This window comes from Hyperoodon ampullatus, assembly GCF_949752795.1.
Source record: "Hyperoodon ampullatus genome assembly, chromosome: 13".
NCBI classification, from domain to species: Eukaryota; Metazoa; Chordata; class Mammalia; order Artiodactyla; family Ziphiidae; genus Hyperoodon; species Hyperoodon ampullatus.
Window position 1 is genome coordinate 62,695,385 of NC_136926.1, and position 15,800 is coordinate 62,711,184.

Here is a 15,800-nt window from a genome sequence, read left to right on the forward strand (position 1 = left end):
CGATGCAGGGGACACGGGTTCGTGCCCCGGTCCGAGAAGATCCCACATGCTGTGAAGCGGCTGGGCCCGTGAGCCATGGCCGCTGAGCCTGCGCGTCCAGAGCCTGTGCTCCGCAACGGGAGAGGCCACAACAGTGAGAGGTCCGTGTACCGCAAAAAAAAAAAAAAAAGTTTGATAGCACCTGGTGCTGGCCAACAAGACAGATACTCTTTCATTTAAAAATTGAAAGTCTCTGTGAAGAGAAATTTGGCCATGTCAAAATTTTACATGCTCTTATTTATTTATTTATTTGGGGGCCACGAGGCTTGCAGGATCTTGCAGGATTGTTCCTGACCAGGAATTGAACCTACACCCTCAGCAGTGAAAGCGCAGAGTCCTAACCACTGGAGTGCCAGGGAATTCCCTAACTGCTCCTGTGTTTTGACCCAACAATTCCATGTTGAAGAATTTACCCTCCAAATATCCTTATGTGTGCCAAGTGAAGTATGTATAGTTATTTATAACAGCATGTTATTCTGCCAAAGATTTTAAAGAACTAAATGCCATCAGTGGAGAACTAGCTCAATAGATTGTGATGCAGCTATACAATGAAATCATATTCAAGCATTAAAAAAGTGAGGAAGCTGTGTTTTGATATGGGACAATCAACAGCTATTAAGTGGGGGGAAAAAAAGCAAAACAAACTGCCATTGGATGAGGAGGAAAAAGAATAGACACGTTTTAAATGGGTTTCTTTGATGGGGGGATGGGGCAGAGAGGGGCACAGGCGGGAAGGAGACCTACTTTTCTTCATGCTCTCTGGACCTCTGAATTTATACAGTGTGAATTTATTTCAAACCCCCCCAAAATTAAAAAGAAAAATCTTCAGTGTCATTTTTTAACTTTTGTGTAATTTCCTATCAAGTGGATATACCAATACTTCCTTAGCATTTTATTAATGCTTTTAGAAATATTACTGTGATAAATCTTTCATATAAATTTTTGTTAAAATTCTTCATAATGGAATGTTCATAGCAGCACTGTTCACAATAGCCAAGATATGGAAACAACCTAAATGTCCATGGACAGATGAATGGATAAAGAAGATGTGGTACACATATACAATGGAATATGACTCAGCCATAAAAAAGAATGAAATAAATGCCATTTTCAGCAACATGGATGCAACTAGAGATTATCATACTGAGTGAAATATGTCAGAAAAAGACAAATATCATATGATATCACTTATATGTGGAATCTAAATGACACAAAGGAACCTATCTACGAAACAGAAACAGACTCATGGATATAGAGAACAGACTTGCAGTTGCCAAGGGGGAGGGGTTTGGGGGAGGGATGGAGTGGGAGGTTGGGGCTAGCAGATGTAAGCTGTTATATATGGAATGGATAAACAACAAGGTCCTACTGTGTAGCACAGGGAACTATATTCAATATCCTATGATAAACCATAATGGAAAAGAATATTTTAAAAAAGAATGTATATATACGTATAACTGAATCACTTTGCTGTACAGCAGAAATCAGCATTGAAAATCAACTATACCTCAAAAAAAATTCCTCATAGTTGCATTACAGGTTAAATAATATAAACATTTTTAAGGTTTTGAAATAAAACTGTCAAATTGTTTTCCAGAAGTTAGGGAGGAAAAGGAGACTTCCCCAGAAGGAAATAGGGATCTTTTCCCTGAAATAGGATAAATGGATGGTGAGCGGCAAAAATAACAAATGCCCACTAAAATCACCAATTTTCCTTCACACTTTAAAAAAATCGGTCTGCATTCCTCTTCCTCCTCTCCACCAATTCCTCTTAGCTGTTCCTTCTTGAAACACTGCTTTCTTCTTGTCTCTGCTCTCCTCACAAAGCCACGTTTCCCTATCACAATTAAGTCCCAAATGCCCCTGTGTGGTCAAGACCCTCCCTACCCTGACCTTTCCCACTTCACTCCCCGGCTTCCTCCCCTCTCCTCACCCCAGGCCAGTCAGGCTTTTCTGCCATCCCAACTTTGCTCATCTTTTGCAGGCTGCCTGGGTGCTACTCTTCTTTCTGCTCAAGTTCCATCTCAGCACCACTTCCCCACCTTCTCCAGCCCTCAGTGTCTTCTCACTTCTTGAATTTCTAGAAATTGTCATCCTTGTCACACAAACTAGCCCTTAATGAAGTATAATTTATATCCTTATGTTCTTCTCTAATTTCTGTTCCTGATAGCTTACCTCCCCAAGAACACTGAAAAGCACCTCAAGATAAGGATATTTTCTCAAGTACTCTCATGGATTAGACAATGATGGAGCCAGCCAGGGAATTCAATAAGCTCTCTCTGATCATCAACAGCAGAACCAATTTTTACTTCAGTTCCCATAGTCCAATCCCTCCCTTCCAGGAGACGGGAGCAAACCTGGCCAAGGAGGTAAAGCCAGGATCTGAGGACCAGGACCTGGCCAAGCAGAGGCCATGGCACAAAAGCACCAGAGGGCAGGAGTAAGCTGTGTTGTTAGGTCTGCCAAGTCAATGTCAAAAGCAGAGAGGATGGATTTCGTCACTTAGAAGCTGAGTAGATTGAGGAATGGAACAGAGGGTCAGAACAGGACAGGAATAGAATACAAAGGGAAAACTTCCAGGAGGAGACTTCAGTGCCCAAGGGCTACTAGCTGCATGGATCAAAGCAAGGGTTAGGGTGAATACCATTGTTGGGGCCCAAGGTAGACCACCCACAAAATATGCCTCAGTGGCATAACTGATTTTGAGTTAAAGTTATTTAAATTGCAAATGCAAGAGGGACACTTGACCATCCTGTCTCCCTGAAAGCAGGAAATAAATCTCCCATTTGGAAGGTGCCCTCCCAGTACTAAGTTGAAATACATCCTTATCACCAGAGATATGGAATTCAGGGCCAAGAAGCCTTTATAAACAAAACTTGTTACTGTAATTGTCATTTACTACCCCAAGCCCAAACTCTGTTTAGACTCACTTATTAAGCACCCAAAGCCTAAGTTTCTTTGTCCTGACAATTCCTATCAAATTTATTCTTTGTCTAAAAAGTATAGGGGCTTCCCCTGGTGGTGCAGTGGTTAAGAATCCACCTGCCAATGCGGGGGACATGGGTTCAAGCCCTGGTCCAGGAAGATCCCACATGCTGTGGAGCAACTAAGCCCGTGTGCCACAAATACTGAGCCTGCGCTCTAGAGCCCGCAAGCCACAACTGCTGAGCCTGTGTGCCACAACTACTGAAGCCCTCATGCCTAGAGCCCGTGCTCCGCCAACAGAAGCTACTACAAGTCTGCGCACCGCAACGAAGAGTAGCCCCCGCTCACCGCAGCTAGAGAAAGCCCACGCGCAGTGACTAAGACCCAATGCAGCCAAATATAAAAATAAATATATTTAAAAATAAATAAAAAGTTGCCTGCTTTAGCCACTTCTTATATCCCATTTCTGAGACTTCCATGTGCACGAATTAAAATTTGTTACTTTTTCTCTTGTTAATCTGTCAGGTGTCAATTTTAGTACGCCAGTCAAAGAGGGGGAGGGGAAAATTCCCTCTCCTCAACACCTTTTAAGTTTGGAATTTTCGTAAGTGAAAGTGAGTGAGGTAAGGAACTCAGAGGATCTGTTCCTGGTCAAAGTAGTTTAAAGATGGAAAAACTTTGATATTCACTGTCACAAAAAACAACCTACTGCATGTGGGGCTTTCTCGTCAAAAGCCACCATTTAAGAGTGAAAAGCAAGCTAAAGAATAGGAGATGAAATTTATAATACATTTACCCTACAAAGAACTCATATCCAGTATGTGTATATATATATATGTATATGTGTGTGTGCGTGTGTGTGTGTGTGTGTGTGTGTGTGTGTGTGTGTGTGTGTATATAACTTATAAAACTAAAACCGAAAAACCAGGACTGTTTCTAGGGCTGGGGCAGGAAATATACAATATAAGGTAAGCATGGAGCATTTTGCAGTACCAGAAAGCCCACACGTACACATACACAATTGAGGGCATTACAAAGGGGCACTGGAGCCAACTGAAAGAGGCCACAATGGCCAAAGCTGGAACAATTTGAACAAGAGAAATGTAATACTGCATTATAACCCAAAGTATAAAATAATTAACCAGGAATTCGTACTGATATAAATAGGTGACTGAATACATAAATAAAGGATATATAAATCTTCTGTGCATAATTCCAAATAATGTGGTGAGCAAAACTTCCCATCCCTTCAGTGGAAGCTATGAGTAGTCACTTCCCCCCAAAGAATACAATATGGAAGGAGGTGGGGGGAGAGTAACCTTACAGTGGAGAAGCCTGATAAACAAAACCTCAGGCAGGTGATCCAGATTAACATGAACAGTCATAACTCACACTGACAGTATGTACCCTTGACATCAGGTGGTAAGACTGGTAATTTACCTCTGTGGTCTTTCACCTAAAAACCTATAACCCTAGTCTAATCATGAGGAAAATATCAAAGTGAAAGACATTCGGGCTTCCCTGATGGCACAGTGGTTGAGAGTCCGCCTGCCAATGCAGGGGACACGGGTTCATGCCCTGGTCTGGGAGGATCCCACATGCCATGGAGCAGCTGGGCCCGTGAGCCACGGCCGCTGAGCCTGCGCGTCCGGAGCCTGTGCTCCGCAACAGGAGAGGCCACAGCAGTGAGAGGCCCGCGTACCACAAAAAAGAAAAAAAAAAAGAATCTATAGAAAGACAGCAAGCAATATGGAACCTTTATTTTAATGTGATTACTGTACATCTGCAGTATTGGAATAATCCTTTTATAAATGGAACAAGAAGAAACAATGACAAAACCAAACTGGCATTTGATGTGAATCCATAGGAGTTTAAGCTTCAAACCCAGCCAAGAAGTTCGTTACAACCTCTTTCATCTTTGCATCTGACTCTTCTGAGATCTTTCCATCAACCCTATTTTGAAAAAAAAAGCTGATCAGTTCTGACCTGGATAAAAATTCAATGTCTAGCTTAATTACAGAATTCAAAAGAATTTTAACAAAAGACATCAGTTGTGTTCATACCTGATTTTGCCCAACAGGGTTTGATGTTGGCTGATAACATGAGACAAGAAAGCATTCTCAAACTTAGTGATCTTGCTGGGCTCCAGCTTATCAAGATACCCCCTGACACCAGCGTAGATAACAGCCACTTGCTCTTCAATAGCCATGGGAGCTGAAAAGAAATAAGTGAGTTGCTCAACAAATAAATGCCATGTTTCCAAAGTCAGAGAAACTTACTTTTTCCACAAATTATTAACATGTCTCTATAGATCGCCTACTTTCACAAGTGGGAACTCCACATCAGTACTCCTTCCTGCCTCCCCGCCCTGAATCAGTTTTTTCCTCATAATGGTAGGCCTTGAAGTGTAACCTTTGAGCATATTCCATGAGCACTGTATATCATCCAGCAGCATTTATATTCTTTTGGGTATAAATAACTTGCTGAAATTTTATAGCAAAGTAGTACACACTAACATTCTTTTTTTTTTTTTTTTTCATTTTTTTTTTGGCCGCACCCGTGCAGCTTGCAGGACCTTAGTTCCCTGACCAGGGATCGAACCCAGGCCCTTGGCAGAGTCCTAACCACTAGACTGCCAGGGAATTCCCAACACTAACATTCTTTTAAATCTGCCAAATTCCACAATCATATAGCCAAGAGGGCGATGGTGGGGAGGAATGGAATCTACTATGTCTTAACTCCCAAAAGAAGGGTATTAGTACACCTTTCCTCACATTTACATTCAAATGATAAGGACTGTATTTTAATTAAGTAACACAGGTATCAATCACATTCAAAAGACAACATCGGGCTTCCCTGGTGGCGCAGTGGTTGAGAGTCGGCCTGCTGATGCAGGGGACACAGGTTTGTGCCCCGGTCCGGGAAGATCCTATATGCCGCAGAGCGGCTGGGCCCATGAGCCATGGCCGCTGAGCCTGCGCGTCCGGAGCCTGTGCTCCGCAACGGGAGAGGCCACAACAGTGAGAGGCCCACGTACTACACACACACACACAAAAAGACAACATCTTTGATCAAAGATTAACAGCACATATTCTTATAAGGAGCTATGTGATATTCCCAGGTCCTAACACACAGTAGGAACTTGACCAAATGGAAAGTACAACTCACAATACTGTCCTTGCTTCAGCAACTCAGTCAAACGCACACCACGACTCAAGAGTTGTTGAGTGGCAGCATCGAGGTCAGAACCAAACTGGGCAAAAGCAGCAACCTCACGATACTGAGCCAATTCCAGTTTCATGGTACCTGCCACCTGAAATACAGAAATGGTTAATTCACACAATACAAAAATACTTACCTCAATGTCACAGACCACCATACACTTTGATTTTTAACCTAATGACAAAGTGATGCAAATTACCTGTTTCATGGCCCTGGTTTGGGCAGCAGATCCAACACGGGATACAGACAAACCAACGTTAATGGCAGGACGGATACCTTTGTAGAACAATTCTGTTTCCAAGAAAATCTAAATGTAAGGAAAATACTCACGCTTATTAGCAGGCCTAAAGAAATCAACTCTTTTCAAAATTAAGTCATTGTAGCAAAAGCTGAAGCCAAGAAGAATGCTAAATGTCTTCTTATGGTAAAGAGCTCCTCAAATCTTTCACAACCCAATCAACCTGCATATTCTATTGCTGAGATTAGAAAATGTGAGTGAGATGAGAAAAGAACAGGTATCGTATTTATATTGAAACTTATACAGGTGAAGTGGTGTGATCTCTCCAGGATTTGCTTCAAAATTATACAGGGAAGAGAATAGTGGGTAAAAAGAAAGAAAGAATGAAGTACACTATACCACGAATTGATAAATGGGTGGGATATGTGGGGTTTCATTATACTATTCTCTTTACGTTTGAGATTTTCCATAATGAAAAGTAAAAAGTATTGAACAAATTAACAAATTTAACAAATTCAAAACTACTAATCTCAACCAATGCCTTCAAATCATCCGAAGCTTTCACACTTATTTAATCATAAAATCAATACCTGTCCATCAGTGATGGAAATGACATTCGTTGGAATGTAAGCAGACACATCACCAGCTTGTGTTTCTATGACTGGTAAAGCAGTCAAGGAGCCACCACCAAAAGCATCGTTCATTTTGGCTGCTCTCTCTAGCAGACGGGAGTGTAGGTAGAACACATCACCAGGATAGGCCTCACGACCAGGGGGTCGGCGGAGCAGCAGAGACATCTGACGATAAGCAACAGCCTATGGTATAGAAAAGGGTTGTGAAGTTCACCTATTAGACAGAAGCTACAATTGTCAACTACCACTGGGGCACCAACATACAGAGTCTAAAAATACATTTCATTTGACCTGTTTGGATAAGTCGTCATAAATGATCAAAGCATGCTTGCCATTATCCCTAAAATATTCTCCCATAGAACATCCAGAATAAGGAGCCAGGTACTGAAGTGGGGCAGCATCCGAAGCAGTAGCTGAAACCACAATGGTGTACTTCATGGCATCTGAGAAGAAAATAAATTTTAAGTTTTATATGGTTATCAATATTGTGATTTTAGATTAGAGACGAGAATAAAAATTATCTAAGTGCTTTACTACTGTGATTTACTATTAAAATTATCCAAATAGCTTCTACTTTAAAGAAACTGACAGAACCTTAAAAGTTAGCTGCTGTTTTATATTAGGTTTTTACTTATTACTTTTGTATTGATTAGAAACTTCAGCTCATTAGGGAGTAATTAAAATCAGCCTACATTAAGTATAAGCTATCCTAAGATTAGCAGCATCCAAGATAACAGCAATGACACTACAGTTCCTTAATACCTGCATCTGTAAGTCTCTTCACCAACTGGGCAACAGTGGATCTCTTTTGACCAATAGCAACGTAGATACAGTATAGCTTCTTCTTTTCATCAGTTCCATCATTGAATCGTTTCTGGTTAATGATTGTGTCAATAGCAATTGACGTTTTGCTTTAAAAAGAGAAAATAAACATAAATCTTACTAAATACTTCAAAGGATCCCCCAACTTAAATTTCACTCCTCTTCCTCTTCCTCCTCATATCACATTCTACTCTCTCCTGGATATCTAAAGTATTTACCATTCCAAGCCTAAAAGTAATCTTTCCACAGAGCAAATTTTAGTTAGAACTTTTCAACAAACTATCAAGTCTTTACCCAGTCTGTCGGTCACCAATAATCAGCTCACGTTGACCACGACCAATCGGCACCAAGCTGTCCACAGCCTTAATGCCAGTCTGCATTGGTTCCCGCACAGAGATTCGAGGAATGATCCCAGGGGCTTTCAGACCAACTCGCCTTCGGGTCTTGGAACCAACTGGACCCTGTTAAACGATAAAAAGAAACCCCAGAACAATCAGTTTGGCTCTCTGTTAGAAGCTACAACCACATCTAATAAATGTTAAACCTACCTTTCCATCAATGGCATTACCAAGAGCATCTACTACACGCCCCAACAGCTCCTCGCCGACTGGAACATCCACAATAGCCCCAGTTCTCTTCACAATATCTCCTTCCTTAATTAGTTTATCATTTCCAAACACGACAACACCAACATTGTCAGGTTCCAAGTTCAGAGACATACCCTACACAAAAGACACAATTGAATATCCATGAAGCTTGAGTGGCACTTCTTCCCATATACCTACACTACATATGAAAATAGAGGGAAAAAGTAATATTGACTTTTCAGATCTGGTTTACTTGTATCTTTCCAACGAGCAATCTTCCTTAGTTAAGACTTCTAAAACAGCAACATGTTCCCTTGAATAATCATAGGTTAGAATTATAAGCCTAAGAAGCACCTTATCACATCCTCTAAGAACTAAAAGAAGCAAAGAAATTGAACAGTTTAAGCTTTTTCTACTGCATTTCCTTTGACTATGGTTCTTGAACTGGGTGCCAGTATGAAATAAAGCTATCAAGGTCAACTGGGAATTTTTTTTTTTTTTTTTTTGCGGTACGCGGGCCTCTCACTGTTGTGGCCTCTCCCGTTGCGGACCACAGGCTCCGGACGCGCAGGCTCAGCGGCCATGGCTCACGGGCCCAGCCGCTCCACGGCATGTGGGATCTTCCCGGACCGGGGCACGAACCCGTGTCCCCTGCATCGGCAGGCGGACTCTCAACCACTGCGCCAACAGGGAAGCCCTCAACTGGGAATTTTAAGACATGCCTGATTCACATCTGTGAGAACTCCATGAACAATTTTAAAAAACGATCTAGTCAGAACCTGTACCCAACAGGTTACTAAAAAGTTAAATTAAAAGCTACTTAATCGGGCTTCCCTGGTGGCGCAGTGGTTGAGAGTCCGCCTGCCGATGCAGGGGACACGGGATCGTGCCCCGGTCCGGGAAGATCCCACATGCCGCGGAGCGGCTGGGCCCGTGAGCCATGGCCGCTGAGCCTGCGTGTCCGGAGCCTGTGCTCCGCAACGGGAGAGGCCACAACAGTGAGAGGCCCGCGTACCGCAAAAAAAAAAAAAAGCTACTTAATCAAGAACAAATCTATATAATATGACAGTGCTGGGTCACCCCTCATCAATACAATCATATTTCAAAATGGTAAGACTTTAGGTCCCTAAATCATAACCAAAGCAAAAAGGCTAGTCCAGGAACTGACTCTGGTCAATAAATGAAGCTCTGGAGAATTACAGTAAATACAGAGGAATATCATGGAATATCATCGCATGTACAAAATCTTTAGTCTGAATATCTGATGTTCAACAGAGTAGTCACTAATCACATGTGGCTATTTAAAATTTAAATTAATAATTGCCCTGTTGGGACTTCCCTGGTGGCACAGTGGTTAGGAATCCGCCTGCCAGTGCAGGGGACACGGGTTTGAGCCCTGGTCCGGGAAGATCCCACATGCTGCGGAGCAACTAAGCCTGTGTGCCATAACTACTGAGCTTGCGAGCCACAACTACTGGGCCCACGCAGCTAGAGTCTGTACTCTGCAACAAGAGAAGCCACTGCAATAAGAAGCCAGTGCACTGCAATGAAGAGTAGCTCCTGCTCACCACAACTAGAGAAAGCCCATGTGATGTGCAGCCACGAAGACCCAACACAGCACCCCCCCAAAAAAAAGCTAAAAGGAAATTCAGTTCATCTATTTCAGCCTAACCTCTCAAAGAGATATATACACTATAAATGAGAAGTTAAATTTTTAGCCAAGGTCTGAGAGCTACTGATAAAACTTTCGGCTCCATAATTAGTCTTCCACACCAACAGGCTCTTTTTCCACACAGGACACTAGCAAGAAGACCAAGATCTTTCCCCCTGTGTGATTAGTGGATAATTCTACTGCTCCTGGTCCACCTGGATATCATGCTCTGCTTTCATCAGAGAACCCATGACTCCTACAACTTTTCTCACCCTACTGCCCAACTAGGCTCAATCTAATAGAAAAAAGTAGACTTGTATTATTAGAGAGCTTCTGATAGCTACATCACTAGCTCACTTCTCAACAATAGATCCACTCTTACTAGAAATACAAAGTCAGTGGCTTTCAACTTTCCAACGGAAATGAATTTAATTAAAGTTATCAAATGCTTTCGTATAGGATGATCTTAACAGCTACAACCAGACTTTAACTTCTCAAAATCTGGGTGAAGATTTACTCAGTTTTATATTTCAATGCTAATGGTTACAACTTATATATGTAAATCAGTCCCTAGGGTAAAAAGTTTGATTAACAAAAAATTTATTTTTTTCACAATCTATAATAATGACAAACACAAACAGTGAAGCAGGTTCGGATTCAAAGTTAAAAAAAAAAATGTGACACAATCTCTGAATTACTAAATGAATAACTGAGGAGACACCAATGCTAAAACATCAAAATCTTATTTTATAATTCACCTTTAAACCTGAAGAAAACTCTACCATTTCTTCTGCTTGAACATTTCTCAGCCCATGTACACGGGCAATACCATCACCAATACTTAAAACACGCCCAGTCTCTTCAAGGTCAACAGAGGTATCAGCTCCAAGAATACGCTCTTCAAGAATAGAGGACACCTCAGCAGTGCCTATTAAGAGAGGACAATTCCATTACAAAAACAGCCTGGTCCACGGACCTTTTCGAAACTCATTTCCCTAACAATATATAAACTAGAGTTGTGATCATAATCATCAAATTGCATTCTAAAACATAATGTCCAACATTTTATTCAAAAAAGCTTGATACCTACCACTATGAAAATGAATCCAAGTGACTGAGAGAAAACTTCAGGAGACAAAATTCTTTGGTTTAATCTCTAGGAAATCTGTATTTATGTTAAAACTTGAATATAACTCAGACTAAACTCTATAAAAAGCATATTTTTAAAATGCAGTGTATTTTAAAAAGCAACTCTTTGGGTCTTCCCTGGTGGCGCAGCGGTTGAGAGTCCGCCTGCCGATGCAGGGGACACGGGTTCGTGCCCCGGTCCGGGAAGATCCCACGTGCCGCGGAGCGGCTGGGCCCGTGAGCCATGGCCGCTGAGCCTGCGCGTCCGGAGCCTGTGCTCCGCAACGGGAGAGGCCACAACAGTGAGAGGCCCGCGTACCACAAAAAAAAAAAAAGCAACTCTTTGGGAATTCTCTGGCGATCCAGTGGTTAGGACTCTGTGCTTTCACTGCTGAAGGCGCAGGCTCAATCCCTGGTCTTGACTAAGTTCCCGCAAGCCTTGCAGCCAGAAAAAAGGCAACTGTTTAACAAAGTGTAGTACATGTAGCCCCCTCTTTTCCGAAGTTCCATTTATGTCATTTCACTTTTACAAAAAAGGGTAATCGCTTCTTTCCTTAGCCATTTCAGCTAAGGAAAGGTTTCATTAGAATGTTCCACTTTCAAGTAGTGGGGAAAAGCTGTAACTTTTCCTTTAAAAGGACGCAGGTACTATTCTTCATCTCAGCATGTGGGAAATACCTAACTTTATTTCGGAAGCCCTAATGCACAACTCAAAAGAAATTCCCCAACCTACAGCATCTTCCTAAGCTTACCTCCTCACTTCTCTATTGCATTTACAATGTGCAAATTCAGACTGCCAGGTATAGGTTACCAATTATTGTCTTTGAAAAACAAAGAGGTAAAAATTACCTGTTTTTCAGTGTTTTTTAGGAGAGGAAAAGATTCATAGATCAGAAACGGTGCCCACCACCTGATATATACTTTGTTTCCACCAAAGGGGCATTCATTATGAGAAAAAAAAAGAACCTGTACTAACATCAAAAGAGAAATACATAATTATAGTTCATTTCACTAGAACAAGAGAACCTACTAAGACAGGGCTAAATGGCTCATTACGGGTTAAGAGACTCCATAGTAACTAAAGTTGAAAGAAAAAACTAATGGAAAAAACCCAGAACATCCACAGTAGGTATGTAACCTACGTAACTTCATTTTTCATTTAATAGCAAGGTAGTAAGTGTGGTGTAGACACAGAATTAACAACTTACCAGTCTTCTGAAGACGAGAGTTAGAGGCATGGAGGTTCCTTACAGCAATGAAGGATGACCCCAAAGCATTTTTGGAGACCTAGTGCAAGGATTTTTTAAAAAAATCTAGTTTAAAAAAAAGCCTTTATAAAACTAGCAAGCTTAAACAAACGCAGGCTTGGCTTGATCAAATTATCAGCGTAAATATTAACCACTTGAGAAAGCACTTTTGATCTATGTGAAAATTTATTATGCAGCTCCCGGTACCCGATAAATATGCTAAAAAAAAGCATAGCATATTTTAAAAAGCAACAGCTAACAAAATATCTTTCTTTTTAAAGGCATCAGATAATATTATTTTGACTTTAGATATATTTCAATTGAGTTGTGGAAATTCTCAATTTGATAAACTGCTTCCTAAAAGGGGCAAATCTCAATAGATTTTCTATTTTAATCTTAAAAATAAAAAGTCTGTAAATGTTAGAGCTTGATTAGAAACTAAGAGATATGGCACATGCACTTTAAAAAAAAAAAATGCCTTCAACAAAGCTTGCAGTAATCTGGACCCCTCCTCCTTCAAGTTGTAACACTGTGGTTGGTCAATGTCAATTCTGAAGACACTCCCTTCTATAGGACCTGGATGAAAATCATTAAAAATGCTTTTTTTTTTTTTTTTTTTTGCTAACAGAAATCCAAAACGCTACCAAAGGTTGTTAGGGTAGTAAAATGACCAATATATTTATTTCACCTCCCAAACTGAGATTACTCTTAAGATGAAAGAACAAGTAAAAGTGTTTACACAGGACCTAAAGGTTATGTCCTTAACTCCAAGTGGTATTAGTAATGAAGGGCACTGACCTCCACAGGTTTTTTCCAACCTATGTTCTATTTTATTTTACTTGATTTCTCAAACACTAACGATTCCTCAAGGACGAAATCTTAAAACACGTCAAAGCACCACAAAGAAAAATCTGCCAGACTGGGACAATTTAGAAGCCAGCTCCTCTGGTGTCAAGGTATCGGCCGCAGTGAAATGCATATTTGCACCTGTACGGTGTTTTCATGATCGTTTCACTATTCCGCACTAAGAGACCGCCTACTGAAGCATTCAGAAAGCCACCTTCATTTATTGATTTCCTCTGAACCGACCTCGGGGAAGAGGTGGAAGGCTGGGGCCTGCTGACCTTCAATACAATGTCAGGCTCCCCACGCTCGCTTCAACCAGGCCTGACAACAGTGCTCTGACCTTCAGCGAGGAAGTCCCGGAGAAGCAGCGGGACCGAACCTCGCCGTTTCGCAGCAGGCCTCGGAAAACTAGCGCCCCAGTCCTGACCTTCACTCAAGGCCTCTCTCAGACAAAGACTGGAATCCTCCGGAGGCGCCATCTCTGGACAACACGAATGTCACTGCCTCCCCTGCAGCGCTCTGCACCCTCCCGCACGGGGCGACCAAAGGGCCCTTCCGCCGCCAGCCCAGGACAGCCCGAGTGGCCAGCGAAGCAAGATGGCGCCGCCTACCACAGCCCCTCACCCTCCGCGCAGAAAGAGCGGCCGAGCCCATGCATCACCACCTACTGCCGCCGAGTCCCCTCCCTGCCGCCGGCACCCCGCGCTCACCAGCCCGGCCCGCCGAGGGAGGGCGCGGGCCACGGCCGCGGCGACGCGCACGGATAGCATCTTCGCTGTTCCTCCTCAGGTGCTTCCTCTGCAGCCGCAGCCTCTGGACTGACTGGGACAAAATGGCCGAGCTGCGAGGAAGGTCAAGGCGCCAGCACACGTGACCCGGAAGTACCGCTCCTCCCCCGGACGCGAATCTGCCGGTAATTACTTTTTTTAAGTATCGTTTTTAGATTTGAACCTCCAAATGACTAATTAGACCTTTGCCAGCTTCGGCCCAGGCATTGGTTACCCATTTACTTTTATCTTTCGCGTCGACCTTATGGTTGCCCTGGGCGACCACATGGGTAGCGGAACCGGCCAAGAAGCAGTTACCAGACCGCATCCCGGCAGGGAAATGATGCTGGCGTCACCCCGTCCTGGGGCGCGGCTAGCTTGACCGTCAGGGGGGTTGATTGTGGCGGGTCCGAAGCTACAGCTATTAAACCTTGGTGATGTAGGTGCAGTAAACAGTTATTTCAACTGGGCGGTTTGGCAGCAGAGCGTTTCCGGCTTGGAGAATTAACGCGGATTAATCCGCAGATCGCTGGCTAACACTCCAGACCCTCTGAGTCAAAAATTGGGGGCAATCTGAATCTTTGAAAAGCATCCACACCATTCTAGATGATCTGATAAGCACTCAAATTTGAGAATCGCAGTTCTTTTAGATTCGATCTAAAAGAATCCTGTTTGCGAATTAGAGCAAATTGTTTAAAAAGTATAACGAGCATGGGGACCTCCCTGGTGGCTCAGTGATTAAGAATCTACCTGCCAATGCAGGAGATATGGATTCCAGCCCTGGTCTGAGAAGATCCCACATGCCACGGAGCAACTAAGCCCCTGCACCATAACTACCGAGCCTGTGCTGTAGAGCCCACGAGCCACAACTACTGAGCCGGCGTGCTGCAAATACTGAAGCCCACGTGCCTAGAGCCCGTGCTCCACAACAAGAGAAACTACTGCAGTGAGAAACCCGCGCATGACAATAAAGAGTAGCCCCCACTCACCTCAACCAAAGAAAGCCCGCCTGCAGCAACGATGATCCAACGCAGCCAAAAATTAATTAATTAATATAAATAAATAAATAAAAGGAAACTTTTTTTTAAAAAAAGTATAACAAGCACAAATTCGAATAGAGTGGTTGCCAATCCTGAGAAGAATGGTCCAGAATCAAAAGTCTCATTCGAGAGTGGGCTAGGGCTCAATTTTTCCTCTACAAGCAACTAGTTTCATGACAGTAGGGACTTTACTTTTTCATTTGAAGTAAAATGGAAATGATGAAAATAACTTTCTATACCAACCCAATGAAATCAGGGCGGGACTTTTGTTCCTCCTACCGATTTTTTGGTGATATTGAGATTTTTGTGATATGTAGAGAATTTGGCGGGGGTGGGGGGATGTTGGGTATTTTGTGATAGTGGAGACTATTAACGTTGCCTTCACTTGCGGCTGTACTGAGAAGGACCTTTCAACTTCATCCACCAAATCCTGGTTTACACAACACCTTAATTTGGGTGGGGCATATGAGTATGGGTTATAACAGTCATCTCCTAAAACAGCTTGCAAGTATTATATGGCCAGCAATCCCTTTCTCTAATATTCTACTTTCTTTTCAAGATGAGCCATGGATACATACGACAGTCCTCCTGGAAATTAGGTGTAGGAACAGGTAAAATTTTGGTTTGTAAAAACAAAGTTCAGGAATATTTTGTAA

At 42.5% G+C, this 15,800-nt stretch overlaps 1 protein-coding gene across 1 annotated transcript; it reads right to left on the reverse strand.

Annotated features, from left to right (window-relative positions):
• Positions 1 to 4,704: 4,704 nt before the first annotated feature.
• ATP5F1A (ATP synthase F1 subunit alpha) lies at positions 4,705 to 13,816 on the reverse strand (the record flags this gene model as incomplete). The annotated part of the gene is made up of 11 exons (XM_079718185.1): positions 4,705 to 4,917; positions 5,028 to 5,178; positions 6,133 to 6,277; positions 6,386 to 6,493; positions 7,015 to 7,239; positions 7,348 to 7,499; positions 7,819 to 7,967; positions 8,173 to 8,339; positions 8,427 to 8,600; positions 10,875 to 11,044; positions 13,678 to 13,816. 11 exons carry the CDS (start codon positions 13,814 to 13,816, stop codon positions 4,836 to 4,838), a joined length of 1,662 nt encoding a protein of 553 aa, XP_079574311.1. The 3' UTR covers positions 4,705 to 4,835.
• Positions 13,817 to 15,800: the final 1,984 nt, after the last annotated feature.